Source organism: Plasmodium inui (genome assembly GCF_000524495.1).
Source record: "Plasmodium inui San Antonio 1 unplaced genomic scaffold supercont1.19, whole genome shotgun sequence".
Taxonomy (NCBI): Eukaryota; Apicomplexa; class Aconoidasida; order Haemosporida; family Plasmodiidae; genus Plasmodium; species Plasmodium inui.
This window is the reverse complement of record NW_008481853.1, coordinates 272,469-290,307: the sequence shown is the minus strand read 5'-3', so window position 1 is coordinate 290,307 and position 17,839 is coordinate 272,469. Positions and strand designations below refer to the sequence as shown.

The window sequence follows — 17,839 nt, the reverse complement described above, 5'->3', positions numbered from 1 at the left end:
CAGATATGGAAGCTTCCGATGGAGAGCCAGAAAAAAAATGACACAGAAAAAAGGTTTATCCCCAAATGGCCTATATTTTTTTTTTCACCTGGCAGAAACGGATATTCTGCATGCTCACTTTTTGTGTTGCCTCGCCATGCAGCGCACCCGTCGTTTATGTGGTCACCCATACATAAGCGTTTCGATCGTACCAGGTACTGTTCCCGTCACTAGTTACGTTTCTCAACCTTTAACCCGTTGGTAGGAGAGGGGAGCGAATTACCGGGAGTGCCAAAATAACGCTGCAAATAGGGACGTCGTGGGGATGCATATCATAATTGCCCCCACCTCCACGGGAACCTCCCACTATGGGTGACTTCGTGGCGGTAGCTCTCCACACAGGAATGTTTAAATTAAAAGGTTTACTTAAAACGGAAAAAAAAAGGTCCAAAAAAATAAAATACAATAAAAGGGAGAAGGTTTACTCCTATATAGAGGGAATACACATATTGTGCAGGCCGAAGTGAGGCGGAGTCAAAGGGGACGGGACAAAGGAAGGAAAGCATTTTGTGGGCGACCTCACAGGAGGAAGAAATCGAACGGGGGGGATTTCGCATAATGAGGAAAAAAATTAAGGCAGTGCTACAAAAAAAATAAAAAAACAAAAAAAAACACATACGACGAAGCACATATGAGTAAAATTCCCCTGTCCTTCTTCCACCATCACAACAGCCACAATTGTAACGGTCATTTTGTCCTTTTTCTGGTCTGCTTTTTTTTCTTGTTCGTCGTCTTTTCTGGGATGCCCACGTCGGCCTGTGAAAATGGTAGGCAGGTGAAAAATATATCACGGGGGACAACAACTCCAGTTGTGCGCGTGCATCACGCGGTAGGAGTCTGATTAAACGATCAAAATAGTGAGCATGTATGCGACGGGCACGTTCCCGATGGGTTGCCATTCTGTGCAGGCCTACGTCGTCCCTCCTCAGCGCTATGTTAGTTCTACAAGGAGAACAAAGAAAAATAAATAATATATACATATATGTTATTGCATATACACACCTCTGCGCACATGTGTGTACAATTTTACGGACGGAATGCACACACATATAGTGTGCCACCGCCCGCCTGGTAGGCGCGAAGAGGGCCCCTTACTTCTTCAGCCGGATTTTCTTCTGACTGGTGTTGTAAATCTGGATGTCCCTCAAAAACTGCGGAAAGGGAGATGGCGTCACCTGAATGTTGGCCTTCTTCTCCACCTTTGTGTACTGATACGGATTAGAAATATTCTCACAGCTGTTTAGGTATTTGAAGTGGTAGTAGTCATCGTGGGGGTTCTCATTTTTTGTAAATTCTCTCCTACTATCAGGGTTTGTGTACGTTTTATTTTTCACCATCTTCTGCTGTTTTTCAAGGTATTCTTTTTGGTCCAGCTGGATTATCCTTTGGGGGTGTTCATTCGGTTCTTCCCCTTTTAGGGGTTGCCCTTTCGGGGACTGCTCTTTTGTGTGCTTCTCTTTTGGGGAGTCTCTTTTCCCTTCTGTTGTGATGCCTTCTTTATCAGCCTCCAACTGGTCACTATTTTGTCCGCCGCACGGATGAATGTGCTCTTCTCGTCTGATACTGTTGCTTGTCTGCTCATCGGCGTGGGTGGTGGTATGGCTATCTTGGGGGTTATCCTGTTTGGGTGTATGTGCCCCATTCGCATCACCCCCTTCACTTGCCATCCCCTCCATCTCATCTGTAACGTCGCGTTCTTCACTCTTTGCGTTGGGCTTCGAGTCATCATCGTTGGTGTCCGTGTCCTGGTTGCCCTTATGGCCGCGCGCGGGCTTAACATAGTCGTCAAGGCAGTCGTCAAATACTCCATCGTCTGAATTGGAGCGGCTCATCCGCCTGGAACAGTTAACCCCGCTGTAATGATGTATGCCCCTGTGAGCCTCCTCGCACCCCTGGCAGCTACCATTCATGAATTTTTTCCCCCGCAGAAGCGTATCGCCCATTGTTTTCCCCTCCACTGAAACAACATCATCATCAATATAATCATCATTTTCAGAACTGTTGGGGGGGAAATTCCCTTGCACGGCTCCATTCGGCCGCCCATCATTCGAGTGGGGATTATTAGCATACTTGGGCGCTGAAAAAGGAGAGTAAATCGCTCCTCTCCAGTCCGAACGAGTCGTATCATTCAGAAGGGAAGGAGTGAATTCAACAGGAATCTTCTGTTGATCCCAAATGGTTTCATTTTCGTTGAAGTTGTGGGCATCCAGAAAGATGGTAGCTCTGGCATTGTTCGAGCTGACGTCAAAATGGGCGGCCATCTGTGTATGTTCTACTGTTGTGGAATTGGCATGTCCATGTGAATGTCCATGTTGGACCCCCTCTTCGTCATGTTTCTTCTCATTTCGGGTGATCTCCTCCGTGGCGTCTTCCAGAAGGAGTCGCTCCTGCTGACTGTGCGTGGGGGGGTATGTGTCAACTTCGCTGCGCAGACGATTACTACGGCTGTTAATACCGCTGTTACTACAGCTGTTATTATCGCCGTTATTACCGCTACCTCTCCAGGAGGTTTGCTTTTTTGCCCCTGTGTGTGCGTGCGACCGTTCCGCTTCTAACGTGATATAACCACTTGGGTGGCTATCCAAATGACTGTGACTATGACTGTTCTGGAGGACTGCCTTATGAGTAGAAGCTGGGATCTGCCCTAGGGAAGGGGGGGTCTCCCCTCGTTTCGCAGGAAGTTCAAACTGGAAAGGGAGGTTTTCATCCTCTCCCTGGTGAGTAGCCTTCGCCTCTTCCCTCGGTTTATCTCCCCTACTTTGGAGTGAACCATAAATGGGGTGTTTATCGAAGTTGTTGTTTTTTAGAAATTCATTAACGTCAGATGAGGAATGGAAAACATTGTTGGCATTGACATCATCTTTTTTTGAGGTCAATTTGTGAATATGGGTAACTAGGGATTCCATGGGGGGTATGAAGAAGAAGGAGGAGTCGCTTACGCTGGGGGAGGAACTCTGAAAAGGTTCACTCTTTCCCTTGTCACCATGTGAATCAGGTTTGCATCGATCGATACGGTAGCCATTTACATCGTTGCCATTCGCATGATCCGCATGATTGGCATGCTTGAATAGACTCTCCTGACTTGGCGCCCCCCCCTCAGATGACTTAAAAATCGATTTTATGTTGCGAAAGGCGTCACGGCAGACCGTCCCGCAGATTTCCAAAATGAGATCTTCAAGATCAGCATAATCGGAATTTTTTAAGTGCTCATTTTTATTAAGCTCAATAAATGACGCTACGTCGTTATATATGTAACTTAAAAAAAGCATGTATTCTTCATCTTCACTTGGGGGTTGCTGATCCGCAGACGCGTCTTCTTGATTTCTCCCGCTGTGATCATCCTCCTGGTTACGTTCGCCTCGTATACTATGCCCAATTTTTTTTTTAAATATATTCGTAAAACGATCCTTGTTGAAAATATTTTGGTAGATAAAATCTTTGAATGCTTGATCTCTTCTTTTTTTATGTGTATCTTTTTTTGTCGCGCTTTGGTTGAGTTGTCCGTCTGGGCATATGGCTGCGTGTTCCGGCGAGGAGGCTGCTGACTGTTCGTTTGGGTGCACTGGCGCTCCTTCGCCCGGGCGCTGCGCCATCTTTCATCTTTCCCTGGCCCTTCCCTCCCTTTCTTTTCTTCGTATCGCGCATGTGCCTGTTTTTCCAAGCGGAAAAGCCGCTATCGCTGCGATTGACACTATTGCCTCGATTGACGCAATGGTGGCGATGTCGGGAAAAGGGCTGCGCGGAGGCCACTCCTCAGGCCAGGCGCTGGGACAGAACGCGCATTTTCGTTAAATCGTGATGAGCTAAGGTTCGGTGATGTTATTTTAGTGCGGGCATCTTTGCGCAGCTATTTTGGTGCGGGCATTTATGCGCAGCTATTTTTTGAAGTAATTTTTGTTGCCCATTTCTGTTGCGCATTTTTGTCACGCATTTCTATCACGCATTTTTGTCACGCATTTCTATCACGCATTTTTGTCGCGCATTTTTGTCGCGCATTTCTATCACGCATTTCTATCACGCATTTTTGTCGCGCATTTCTATCACGCATTTCTATCACGCATTTTTGTCGCGCATTTTTGTCGCGCATTTCTATCACGCATTTTTGTCGCGCATTTTTGTCGCGCATTTTTTTGGCGACCATTTTTGTGCACCCTGTGCTCCAGTCCCAGCCCTTTTGTAGAGCGGCGGTTGGTCCGGCGCCACTGGCACAAATATCCGCCTTGCCGCACGAGACATATATCCCCCCGCTGTCACATCACTCATGCAGACTTATGTGAATGTAGAAGTACTGATCATCAGTGGTGCCCCATCTCCTTTTATACTCCTTGAATGTTTCACTCACGACATTTTTATGCTTGCGCAGGAAAACGTTGTAGAAGGAGACAAACAAAGCGAGAACGAAACCCATTGGAGGAGCGGCACACGGCGAAGCAAAAAAGAGAGAGAGAAAAAAAAAAAAAAACTATAAAATATTCCATAAAGGAGTTGCTCGTGATAACCTGGCCATTTTTAGAAAGTCATAAAAATGAAAGAAAAGAAAAAAAAAACTTCATATTTTTATTTACATACTTACCCGAAGAACTGTTCTAAAACGAACCTGTTAACTTTTTTTTTTTTTTCTGCATGTTTCGTCATTCTGTCGACACACAGAGGGTACTTATCTTACGGGGGCATATTGGTTACATTCATCCAGCGGATCCCACCCGCATGTTCTGCTCTCTTTACCAGTGGTAGATGCGCAATACTGCATATGTAACGACGAAACGGTTTGAACTTCCGCAGTTTGCCTCACCGCGGTTCGTCAGCTACACATACCAACGATGAAGAAGTGAGGGGGGGCGGAAGCAGCAAGGGGGGTAAAGTTACAGTTGTCGTTCCCATTTCTCATGCAGTAACGCAGCGTGGCCATAACACTTAGTGAGCGAACCGCGCTGCGTATTTTGTTTTTTTCTAAGTTGGTGATGCACGGCGTAGAACAAGGTTCGAATACACATGGGGTGGCTCTACAGTTAAACATCTGCAATGGAGATAGGAATGTACAGATATGTATACCATCGAAATGTGTTTTTTTTTCTTTTTCGGAATTTTTATATATTTATTAACTTGGTTGTAATGTTGTGGCGGTCATCAGATTGATGCCTTACGCTCAGTTCTACACAAAAAAAAAAAAAAAAAAAACAAGAAGAAGAAGTCGAGGAAGAAGCGGAGTCAAGTGGAAGAAATAAATTTGGGTTGACTCAAATTGGGGGGGCATAAACCGGTTGCTAAAAATTACCACAAAAAATGACCCCCAAAAGAGGGTAGATTGATGTGCTCTTTGGGTAGGGCGACGTGGCCAGAACGGCTGGCTATACCCTAGCATGTAAATCACTTCCAAGGTATTTGTGTAGCACCCGAAATGGGGAAAGCTTCACTTGGCACATATCGCGATGCCTCCAGTGTCAACCATTCCGTGCGCACAGCAGAAAGGGACACTTATATGGTGAGAACACGTGGGGGAAACACTCATAAACGAAACTGCAAAAGTGACACAAAAATGGGAGCACATGTGAGTGTTACACACGGGGAAAGAAACCCCATCAGGGAGACTCCGCTTCGGTAGTGGGAAAAAAGGCACGCTTTAAAGGTGGGGCTAGAAAAGGGAAGGGGCACACTACACACAAATACGGGGTGTATACATATGTGTATATATCTATATATGTATATACGCGTGTGTGGCTCCGCCTACACGGCAACCCCCTTGCCCTCAATGGAGACCCTCTGGGACTTTCGAACCCTCTTCAACATTTTCATATTATCGGTAAGCCTCTTAATTTTACTTTTGGGCATGATTTTCTTGGTAGAGCTGGTGACAGAAGAGGGGACGTTAATCAAAAAGGAGCATTCACTGTTGAAGGGTATGGTGGCATGTTTCTTCAATTCATTTTGCTCTTCCTCTTTCTCAATGCTAATCGAATCGGGAATCAATGTCTTTGCTTTTTCCAGCACCTTCTTGTGATATTCCGGATTTTCTAAAATTCGTTTTTGTCTTTCTTTTAAAAATTGTTTATAGTTTGTGTTAATTCCTATGATGGGTCCCATCCAGTTTTGCAAAATGCTCCTAATCAGTTTCTTGTTTTCATCAGTTTCGTCTTTATGTGTGTGTAAGTAGGTCATTATTTTCCCAAGCTGGCTGCCCCTCAAGGATTTGATTGTAATGGGGAGCTGTTGTATCACCTTCAATAGATTCGTGCGGATGGTAAAATTGGGAAGTGTATTTTTCGAGAGTGGCATCAGCCATAATGCTAAGACGTGGTAAATATTTAATTTCATAAAAAAGGGTTTCCATTTTGGCTTGGTTAGAATCATACAGACTTGATCAATTATTTGTAACTTGGCTGTTGCTGGTTTTTTTTCTTTTATATTTCTTAGATCCTGTTCATGCATTAAAATCATTTCGTTTAGGACATTTTCGCAATATTGCAGACCGTCGTCTTCGGAAATCTTTTGCACTCTTTTCCTTTTCATCTTTAAATTTTCTAGGATTTCATCAAAATGGGATTTCTTCTTTTTTTCAGATTTACCCGAATGGTTTATGTCTTCGTTATTGTTGTAGTCTCCTTCATCGTCCAGGAGGCTCAGAGGGGAGAAGTTCCCATTGCTGGGTGAATTTTTTTTTTTTTTTTTTTTTTCCCTTGGTCATTGTTGTCGATGATAAGGTCTTCCTCTTCGTACTCCTCACTGTCGCCTTCGCTCTCTGTTTCTTCCTCCCCTTCCTCGGCGACGCTATCTATAAACTTGCTCTTCTTCGTGGCCGACTTGACTTTTTTACTTTTTCCGCCTCCATCGGCGCTTTTATCCTTGCTGGGGCGCAGCTTCCTCTTTTTTTTATTTTCTTTCCTTTCGCTCTTTTGGTTAGCACCGCCATCGTCGTGGTAATCATCATCGAGGTAATCACCGTCGTCGTCATCATCGTAGCCACCTGGGCTGTCTTCACCGACCTGTTCATTGCGAGCCGCCCCGCTGCTCTGGCTGTCATCAGAAAAGTTTTCGTCCCCAAAGATGTTGTCTATCATGGTATAGTCGTTCTCCGCGGAGTGGGTATTCTTTTCGCTAATTTCTTCTTGGTTGCCTTTTTTCTTCAGTTTTGATTTCCGTTTCCTCTTCCCTGCGCTGTTCTCATTCGAGGGGTCTTCTTCTGGGTCCTCCCGGTTTGGATGGTTTTCATCCTTTCCGCCAGGGTCTCCAACAAGATGTTGGTTTCCCTTCGAATTGGCTTCCCCCTTTTCGCCCGGTTCTCCCTTTTGTTTTTTCTCCACCTCCGGGGCGTTCTGCTGTTCCTCCGAGTCGGCGTCCTTTATTTCCCTCTTCTTCTTCCTGGACGGCATCCTCTTCGCAGCCTTCATCCTCCTTTTAAAACTCTCGACGTCGCCGCGTTGGGCGATGCTGAGTTGGATGTTGTCGCGTTCGATATCGGCACGTTCGACGTTTCCGCCCTCCACACTGCTGCCTTCAACGATGCCGCTTTCATCTTTCAATAACTCGGCGCTTTCCACGGGTTCGTCCGTGGCCCTACTGCTCGCGTTGGTTTCCATCATTCGTTGGCTTCGAGCTGGGGTTCGCCTTTGGCGGGGAGGCACAAAAACAATACACAAGTATATTTTCACATACGTACGTATGTATATATGTTTTCCCCTGGGCGTAGCTTGCTCCACTTCTGGGCGTATTTTTTGCGTCCGCTTTTTAACCCCTTTCTGGCCTTTACACTCTCTTTTCTGGGTCACGGCCTTGCAGTACCACACGACTTTTATTTTCTTTTGAATTTTTTTTTTTCACGTTTTTACCTGACCATAACATGACAGGTAAATAGCGATAATTTTTTTTTTTTTTTTTTTTTTTTTTAAAAAGAAGTACAGTTCGCGCTAAAGCAGTTGCCGCTCCGGGGACGAGTAAAAAAATGGGACGCGTCGATGCTGCCCTGCGTCGAAGAGTTTCGCAAAACGGCATGGGGAGATAATAACAGTTTTGTGATTTTTTTCCCAACTTCTGCAGAATGATTTTTGCATTGGAGGGACAGAGGTGTGGTTGAAATGGGCGCTGTGAAGTTTAAAATCTTCCAATTAGCCAAACTGCCAAGCTGGAAAACGACGAAACTGCAAATTTGAAAGGCAAAAAATGTAACCCCACATAATTGCAAAATTGCCTAGTCCAGCGCGAAAAGGACACGTACATACTTAAGGTGCGCAAGTGGGGAATCAGGCCATCTGTCCCCAATACGCAACTCACCTGGTCATGCGTTGCGCCTTTACTGTTGCCAACTTACACTCTACATTTAGGGGAAGAAACAATTTTTTGCCAGCTGAGTTATAAGAATCTTTTTACAAAATGGTTTTTTAACGTATCGCATCAATGTGCCTGTCAAGTGGCTAAACAATACAGGTGGGTGAGTTTACGGCTGGGCTTGGCAGTACCTTGTCAGGTGTTTCCTCCCCTACTTCACGAATTTATTGTTGTTAAGATGAAAGAAGGATTAATTTTCTCACCCCTAGGTGGCGCGCTCTGGAGAAACATCCCCAAAGGGGGGTATCGCAATAGAGAAAGGTAAAGACACACAAATACAATGGGACATCTTTCAACACAGCTCATTCAACGTCACAGCCTTGCATCACTTACGCGGTTGTATTTGGAATGTGTAAACGAGTAACTCATAGTATATGTTTACCTGCTCATTTTTATAAGTGTGCAGCCTGGTTGGCCCCACACCATTTCGCGGAAAGAAGGCATGCCCCTTCCATCTTGCTTCTATTTCGAATGGGCGCAATGTGAGTATAGGGGGAACTATTTTTCCCTCTCATGGGGGGAGATACGAAGCTGTCATTCACAACACTTCAGCTGAAACGTACACGTATAGTAGTATGCCGAAAGTTACACGCCCATTCGCATGCTTCCCAGTTTTGCCTAAGGGTAGAGAAATCCGTGCGGCATGGTTCGCGCCCCTCGACACTTGAGAAAAGTAAAGGTAAGGGGGAAAATAGGTGGAAATTGTCTCGTTCTGTCCAGTTCAGTGTAGTGCTCGAATGTGTGCACGTAAGAACATAAGTGTTTCCTGGGGGGGTAGGAAGATTACCATTCCTCAATTAACACAGACATGTCTGTTATGGACGTCTATACATGAATGACACTACGTAATGCATCGGGCAAACATATGGATGGGGTTCACAAGTTGGAAATTTTTATAACATTTAAAAAAAAAAAAAAAAAAAAAAAAAAATTAAAAAGGGCATATACATACGATGAACGCAGATAACAAAACTGGGTTTCTTCCCTGCTTCGCCCCTTCTGTGGTGTGAAGAATTCTTTTCCAAAATGGGAACCCCCACAATTGTGCCTTCGCATTTTGGGAAAACAATTCGTACATATGAGTAACCACCGATAGGCCCCTAAACATATTATAATACCCCACCCAAAAAAGAAACCTGGGTAGGGAGAGGCAACACACTTGGTGTAGCTATTCAAGTTAGCATCAAAAGTTGTGTTGTAACAATTTGATGTAAGATATATTTCTTAGCAAATTTTGCTTCCCCTCCTTTGTGTGCCACGTATATGTAGACGCGCACGCCGGTTGATTGTCCTTGTGCCGACATTTCTTTTTCTTTTTTCCCGCCCTTTCGTGCGCACATATATATATGTATAATTCCCCTTTGCAAAGGTAGGAACCATCAATTAAGGAGGCCCTATACCAGGCTGCAATTCGCAGTCGTAGACAACAACGGGTGATGATATAAACAATTGGACCACGTCATTAGCATTTTTTCTCCCCCAAAGTGTTCCATGCATGTGTAAAAATTGCAACGATTTACGCAAGCGATGCGTGAAAAAAATGTAGAGGGGGCAAAAGTTTGTCCATTTTGCTCTACAGAGCAGGTCACCCCCCAAAAAAAAAGTTCACAAGTTGGCAAATTTGGAACCTCTTACTATGCAGTCATTTTGCGCAGATAAACTTTATGGAAGACCGGAGAATTGAAAAGTTTTTTTTTTTTTTTTTTCGGCAGGTTTTACGCTGTGCATGCTTTCTTGGCTTGCAAAAACGTGTGCAGAGGTGGTTTTCTTTTTTTTTTTTTTTTTTTTTTTTTTTTCTTCCCTCTTGGCAATTGGGCATATTTTTCAAGGCGGTGCATTTTACGTGAGTTGACTTTTTTGCCCTATAATTCTTCCCATGTGGGTGCCCACGAAACGTTTTAAAGTAAAATAGGTTTACGTAAATACGTGGTTACAGCATGAGCACAACTGGTTGTTCTTTTTTAAAGCTGTCAATATTGTTTCCACATTTTAATTCGACCAAAATTGTTACATTTTTTTTTAACTGGGCTAATATACTGTTAAATCGGTTTTTTAGACCTATGTCATCACCTGTTTTGGGCGTTCACGGGTGAAGTGGTTTACGGCCACTTCCGGATGCCTGTCACGGAAAAGACGTCCACAAGTAGCGGCTGATGTGGAGCGACCGAGATGGGGAAAGGCGAATGAGTGAAGTGATACTCACATACATCGCGCAGGGGTAGTCGCATATGCATTCACATGTCCATGTACATTATATATGCGTAGCTCTACCGTGCGTGTGAATACCAAGTAGGGGGCCCTCTGGATTGGAAGCCCTGGCTCGCCATATGCTTTCCCCCCACGGGCCCATAACGCCGCGGGTCCATAGGCGCAGTTTCCTCCCCATAGACATGTGCGCGACGCCTCATCTGAGTGGGCACACACACGCGTGTACGCATATGTAATGCTACGCATTGCTATGAGCGAGTGGGAGGAGCGAATTTACGCCGGTGGATACCATTTTTTTTTTTTTTGCGAATGCTCGAGGGAAGCTACTCTGGCGCCCCCCTTCCATGGTGAAAAAATTTTTTGTCTAAAATTCCCTTCCCCCTTTGTCCATTTTAAGAAAGTTTTAATTTTTGTGAAAACGCCAACACACTGGTCCGAGACAAAAAAAAAAAAAAAAAAAAAAAAAAAAAAAAAAAAAAAAAAAAAAAAAAAAAAAAAAAAAACAACCACCTGAAGAGACCGCAGCATCTCACAGGAGAGAACCCTCTAAGAGAGAACCACTGCGCAGGGGGATGTGTGCGTAGGATGAGTAAACTGACGAATTTAAGTATACGCCTGCGCGCTGGCACCTTCGCGAAAGTTCGAAGGCAGTAAGGTCAGATGCAGAGAAGCTGTGGAATAATCGGAGGGAGATAATTACATGCCATCTGTGAACCTTCACAAGTGTGAGAAGAGGCGCGATAAGCTAAGAGAGACAGATTCGGTGTGTCCGCATATCTAGGGGGTATATGGGGAGGTGTAAGGCCACGTGAGGGAGCGGACAGCCGAATAGGTCTCACGGCTGTGCGAGGAGAGAGTACCTCCCCCGGCTCTCGGTATAAAGAGACCACATCACGCTGTACAGGGGGAAAACTGGAGGGAACCCTATGAACAAATAGAGAAGCGAACAAGATGAGCGAGACAAGGGAAGAAAACTACAAGAGCGGGTCGAAGGCAAAATACCCGCAGTCACTGATGATGGACATGTCAAGATCGTACATGAATAGGCAAGACAGAATCAACGCTCTGAATCTGTACATCCAGAAATCATCGTACAACCCCCAGCTTCTGCAAGACGATGAGGAGGAGGAAGACGAAAGTGAGAGTGAAACACTGGGAGATATCATCCTCAGAATTTTGTCGATAATATATCCGGACCTCTCCCCAGGGTTATGGTTCATAATTCATTTTATCATGAATTTGATTGTTCTATGTGTAAGTCTCAGTTCTTTATCCGAGCCGAATATACACGATCCGGTAGCGGAACCGAAATATAATAGGACCTTCATCTTTGGTAGCATATACTGTTGCTTCCTCATCCTAGGCGTAAACATAGCTTCTTTTACTCTCATCATGGTGTTTCATGCGATTATTCAGAAGGTGTTTCTGGAAAAGCTTCTACAGCCAAGTGCCCTATGCGCAGCTTTTTACAACACAGTAGACCCCGAGCTGGTGTACCTGTTATGGTCATCTGTTCAGATCATTTACTGGAGGAGTAACATGATTTTAAAAAAGGGAGCTCAAGAAAATGAGAATTATTTTGTTCTTCGTATTTTTGGATACAAAGATCAGGATAACCCCTTCATGTTTCTGAATAGCATCAGCTGGTTAATCACCTTCCCGATATTGCTATACATTGTATTTGCAGCCAGGTTGCTTTTCCTTTCTATCATATCTTTTGTCTTCGAGTTGGGCTTCCTGATGAATGCCCATGACCTGTTAGGGAAGTATTTATCCAAATATGGCATTCTGCGCAAGTTTAACATTGAATGGTTTATGTTCATGGCAGACAAGCAGGAAAATATGAGATCCCTCTTTGGCTATGAATTATACCAGGACGAGAAGATGATCAGACAGTTAGAAACGAATGACATTAGTAAGAATTTTGTCCAAGATAAAGCTGAGTTGTTACTGTTTAAGAATCTGCCTCGCAATTGTACTTGCTGTAAAATTGCTCTAAATAGAAATAAGAAAAAAAATGCCATGAAGCTCTTGGTCCCTCCAATTTTTGAGGCAAAAAATATTGTAAAGACAGAAAATTCTACCATCAAAAATTGGCTAGCTTGTCATTATGTTGTGAATACAGCTCCGCTTATTTTTCTTCTAAACAATAGCATTCCACTGATTAATAAAAATTCAGTTAAAATCGGTGGAGACATACTTTTTAGGCAAATTATCATGTCCTTGAAGATGTATTACCAGGAGAAGAACGACACGTATGCCTTCACCGGATCCGCCATGCATATGTCTTCCGATGAGTTCTCTCCTAATAGGAATTTGATGACTCTGAATCTGAACAGGGACTCTAATTTAACTCCCCAGCAGGGTCCCATCCCGTTCAGTCCCAAAAATGTTGTGAATAACTCCGACTCGGAATCTAGAGCTAAGAAGAAAATAAACTTGGAGAATATTTTCAACGACGTGGATTTGGACGCCATCCGCCTGGAAGCTGCGCAGGAGGAGCAGCGGAAGGAAGGATCGGATGGGGCGGCAAATGACGCGACGAAGAACACGCCATGGGAAGCGGTTGAGACAGGGCGCGAGACGACTGCTGCGCCCGGGATTAGCGAGCCAAAACTTCTGGTCAAGGCGAAAAGTCGGGCCAAGCAGAGGCTCAAGGCAAAGCGCGGATCCAGGAATGGCAGCAGCGTGGCTCAAAGGAGAAGGGGTAAATCGGGAGTGTTGGAACGGGGAGAGGCGGGTACACGTGACCTGGTGGAACAATCCGGTGAGCGACACACCCATGGGTTCATTAGCGGGAGCTCCATCCAAAAGGTGGAGAGGGGGACGTCCTCCTTCGTCAGTGACACGATCGAAATGAAGAAAGCGAGGAGGGAGAAGCAGCGAGGTGAGGCCTTGGATGGTGTAACTTCAGGTGCTTCTCCCCGTGTGCAACATATTAGAAGTCTCAAAGTTACCGACGGGGGGATCCAAAGGGGTCACCCATCGGATGGCGAACCGGATGGCGAACCGCAAGACGGACGGGGTGTAAATGCCGCGGCCCTGAGGAAGGACACCGTGTGGGAGAATCTACAGAGAGAAACACCAAATGGTGGTACGGGGGAGGGAGCGGCGATTCTCCCCCTCGCTGCGATCCGAGGAAAGGACGAGATGGACGAGAAGGGTGAGGACCCAAACCTCAGGAGGAAAGAAACTTCCATTTTGGAAGGCACTAAATTCAACATCTGCATCACGCCGTCCCTGTCGGGGATCCAGGAAATGGCAAGCGAGAAGAAAGACTCCGTCGCAGGGACAAACGGTGGCGGCAATGCGCTGTATGACGATTTGAAAGGCGCGGAGGAGGGGTCGTTTTACCCGCCGCTGGAGAACTACAACAGCATGCAGGTGCAGATAAAGGACTTCACTATCGAGGACGTCCTGCAGAAGAAGTACACCACGGACTCGATGCATAAGTGCGAAATGGGGCGAGGCCCCTCCGGAAAGGGGGCATCGGTCGTGCAGGAAGTGGACAATGCAGACGAGGAAAACGATGCAGAGGAGCCGGGAGACGCAGACGAGGCAGACGAAGCCGATGAGGCCACCCCTCCCGACTTCGAAGTAGAGAACGCGACGCGGCGGCTGGACAGTGAGCACACCGTGGGCGCGCCCCTGCAAAATGGGCCAGCGAAGCGAAATGCTACACTGAACATCTCCAGCGACGAAAGCAATAAGGACTCGTACACGAGAGAAGTGAATTCATCATACCAGCTATTCGGAGACAGGAAAAAAAAAACAAACAACAAAATGAAGGAGTCGATCAAATTAAGCAGAAAAATGAAAAACAACGGATCTACAAACAAAAACACACAGTATTACCATTCGCGTCTCCTGAACGAAGAACTGAATGTTCTGGAGAGAAGCGATGCAATCAATGTAAAAAAACTGAAGGAGAATAAAAAAGCAAAATTGTGCTCATGTCTATGCTTTAAGAAAAATAAAAAAGGACGATTCAGCAGAATAAAGAAAGACATCTCTCTCGAAATTGAAGATCCCTTTGTTATGAATGTGAGGAGTCCAATGCAGATGACAATAAACGGAAACGAATTCATAACAAAAGAAATGATCGAAGTTTTTCTCAAGCCAGAAGAGGCAGAAGAGTTCATGAGGGAATTTGATTTGTCTGGACATGGAAAAATAGACATGCTTATGTTTAGAAATGCAATAAAGAGAGCAATATCATGTCGAAAAAAATTCATAAAAAGTCTGAAGGGACAAGAAAGTATTCTTAAATTGGTTCGTCGATTAATGTCTATTCTTCTTTCCTTCCTGGCATCCGTCGTTCTCTTATTCATCTTCGGAGTTTCTGTCGACACCATCATTGTGACAGGAGCTGCATTCATAACTGCCGTGACGGTCATTCTAAGCTATATGTACACAAGCTTTATCACCTCTGTCATTTTTATCGCCTTCTCTAATCCGTATAATATAGGAGATCGTATAAGGCTTGATGGAGGAGAAGCCATGTACATTAAGAAAATCAAAACGTATACAACCGAATTTGAGACGACGACTGGAAAAATTGTCATTTATGAAAATTCAAAGCTCAGTAACGCCAAAATTTACAATGAAAGTAGGTCCAAAAATGCCTATATAGATATATCCTTCAAGGTGGATATTAATACTCCTCTTCTTGCACTTAAGGAGCTCAGGAAGAGCTTACAGTTTTTGGTGGATAGTAGACCTAGCGACTTTTGCAAAACGAAGAATTTATATTTTGGGTACTCTCTACAGCCGGGTCATTTCTACGAAATCAGCTTTTGGATAAAGTGCGTCGAAGGGTGGGGGAATTGGAGGAAAGTATTCGAGCTGCGGACCGACATTTACGATTTTATCATTTTGCAACTGAGGTTACTGAGTATATCTTACAGACTGCCGACGCAAAAGGTCGGGTTCACTGCGCCGCTGAACATTATGGACACGAGTAACTTGAAGGCGAACCGGAACAAGCCGTACGACTACTCCTGTCCTCCGAAGGAGATCCGAAATCCGCTCTTCATGCCGTCCGCGAAGCATAAGCGGGAGTTCGACTGGTCAGGCGAGGAGAGGCAAACTGGCGACCACCTACGGGAGGAAATCCTGCCGCGCACGCAAATCTGCTTGCCCAATGACGGGGCACACCTGAGGAGTCCACTCGCTGGGGATATCCCGATCCATTTCTTCCTCACCGAAGGGGTGGACCGTCCCCTACTGCACAGGAGGAGAAGCAGAAACACCGAGCAGTGTGGAGCGGGGTGGGGTCAAAATGGGGCAACTGATCAAGAGGAGACGTGCATTGACTCCAGTGGGTTGTTTCTGCCAAAGAGGAGATCCCTTCTCGGGAATCAGCTGCCTTATGAAGAGAGTTACACACATGGAGGGGGAGCCCCTGCCCAAGGAGGACTTACCAAGGGGGGTAACAACATCGGAGTGGGGACACCACCTGTACCGTTTTGGAAGAATCTCAAAGCGGGTCATCCTGCCATCCCAATGAAGAATATGTCCAACATGTGGGATGACAGTGAGGACAGGAATCCAAAACGATGGCCACACGAACCAATGGATGACTGGGAAACACACCCAAGTGGCGATTCAGACGGAGTGAATCCCCATTGTGGAACTACCTTCCTGTATCAGCAGTACAATAGTGAACAGCCTAACCATATGCTCTATCCGCACAATATTTTCCACACCTCAGAACGGTCACAAGAAATTAAATATGACGAGGGAGACGAATACTCCTATGATAGCTCCTCTGGTTATGACAGCTTCGAATACGTAAAGCACTTTACAAATCTTCACGATGGAGTCCGCAGGGGGTTGCCCGTCAAAGGTGGCAGAAGCCTGGCGCGCAAAAGGGATTGCAATAAGAAAGACGAGTAGTCAGTTTATTAGCTTTAACGACTTAGTGGCATAGGGAAAGTATGTACGAATGTTCCCTTTACGCGTTTTTCTGTCAAGGTGAGATGTGTCAATGGATATCTGCCTTTTTTTTTTCCCTTCTTGCTGATATCCTACAGGTGCGTTCGCATTTGTGGTGAGCCGTATCTATGGGTCACCAGTGATCTTTCTCCTTTGCAATAATAAAAGAAAAAAAAAAAAATGTTTCAAAATTAAAATCTGTTTGTATTTTTCTCTTCCCCCACCCCCACTTGCCTTAATGTCGGCATAGTTGTAACACTTTTCCTATCTTCTTTCCTTCCATTGTACCACCATTTCGACGTCATCTCCGTTCGATGTTGGCCCATTTGTCTATGTGTGTGTGTACTTCTGTGTTCGCGCATGTGTGAGGAGAAATAAACGAATGAAAGCTTGTGTCGGCGTACACATACGCCCACGCGCTTACGTCCTTTTCTTCCTTCACATCAGGGGGAGGGGGGAGTTAGTATCCATTTATTTTCCACCGCTTGTCGTAGTATTTCGATACTAACCGGGAATATGTACATATGTGTCTATGGCGATTCCTATGCCTTTGTGTGTTTTTTTTTTTCTCCTCTTTATGAGATAATTTGATATGTTTGTCAATTGTTTAGTTCGTTCGCTGCACACGCGTAAATGGTTCCCTTCTCCTCCCCCGCATTATTCGATCCGACCATCCTCCGCTAGACCTACTTCCGCTTTTCCCCTTTTTATCTGTCAAGAAAAATAGAAGAACCGTGTTTTGCCTTTTGGAAGGCTCATATTGGGCCGATTTTGTGAAATTGCGCTGTTGATACCTTACATGATGACGCGGGTAACCTTTTCGTTTGCCTGGAGAAAAATGCGAATTGTACTTGGTCATACCCACTGCAGTGTTCACGGGCGTTAATTTAGCATATCTTTACCGATGTTCGTTCTTAAAGGGTAGGAGATCGGAGTGCCAACGAAGGGGAAAATGTTTGGTTCGCACCTTCAGTGCGTGGGAGTACTAACCTCCATGCAGCGCGTTGTTGTAGAAATGGATGTATACAACTTTTCATGCATGGGGGAACGGGAAGGGCATCCTGGGATTTTCTTCCCATTTGAGCCATGTTGCGATGATCGGGGAGAAAAAGATCGGGGGCGCGACCTCCACCTGGACGCTATGCCAATTTGTCGGAATTTGTTCCCCTCAGTTTTGCCTTTTTTTACGCACACATTAGCGAGTAGAGAAGAAAAATCTGCAAAGGATGTTGCGCAATACGCTGGTATACAGCGATTGTAAAGAAGGACCATCGTGAGTGAATTTTTCTACCAATGTGTAATGGTAACATGTGCGCCGTGACCGATTAAACTACAT

General features: G+C 45.2%; 3 protein-coding genes across 3 annotated transcripts; 1 reads left to right on the top strand and 2 right to left on the bottom strand.

Annotated features, from left to right (window-relative positions):
• Positions 1-726: 726 nt before the first annotated feature.
• On the bottom strand, positions 727-3,632 carry C922_04052 (hypothetical protein; the record flags this gene model as incomplete). Its single annotated transcript, XM_008819637.1, has 3 exons — positions 727-795; positions 954-981; positions 1,135-3,632. 3 exons carry the CDS (start codon positions 3,630-3,632, stop codon positions 727-729), a joined length of 2,595 nt encoding a protein of 864 aa, XP_008817859.1.
• A 2,131-nt stretch (positions 3,633-5,763) lies between these two features.
• On the bottom strand, positions 5,764-7,613 carry C922_04051 (hypothetical protein; the record flags this gene model as incomplete). The annotated part of the gene is made up of 2 exons (XM_008819636.1): positions 5,764-6,655; positions 6,754-7,613. 2 exons carry the CDS (start codon positions 7,611-7,613, stop codon positions 5,764-5,766), a joined length of 1,752 nt encoding a protein of 583 aa, XP_008817858.1.
• A 3,904-nt stretch (positions 7,614-11,517) lies between these two features.
• On the top strand, positions 11,518-16,464 carry C922_04050 (hypothetical protein; the record flags this gene model as incomplete). Its single annotated transcript, XM_008819635.1, has 1 exon — positions 11,518-16,464. One exon carries the CDS (start codon positions 11,518-11,520, stop codon positions 16,462-16,464), a length of 4,947 nt encoding a protein of 1,648 aa, XP_008817857.1.
• Between the last annotated feature and the right edge of the window lie 1,375 nt (positions 16,465-17,839).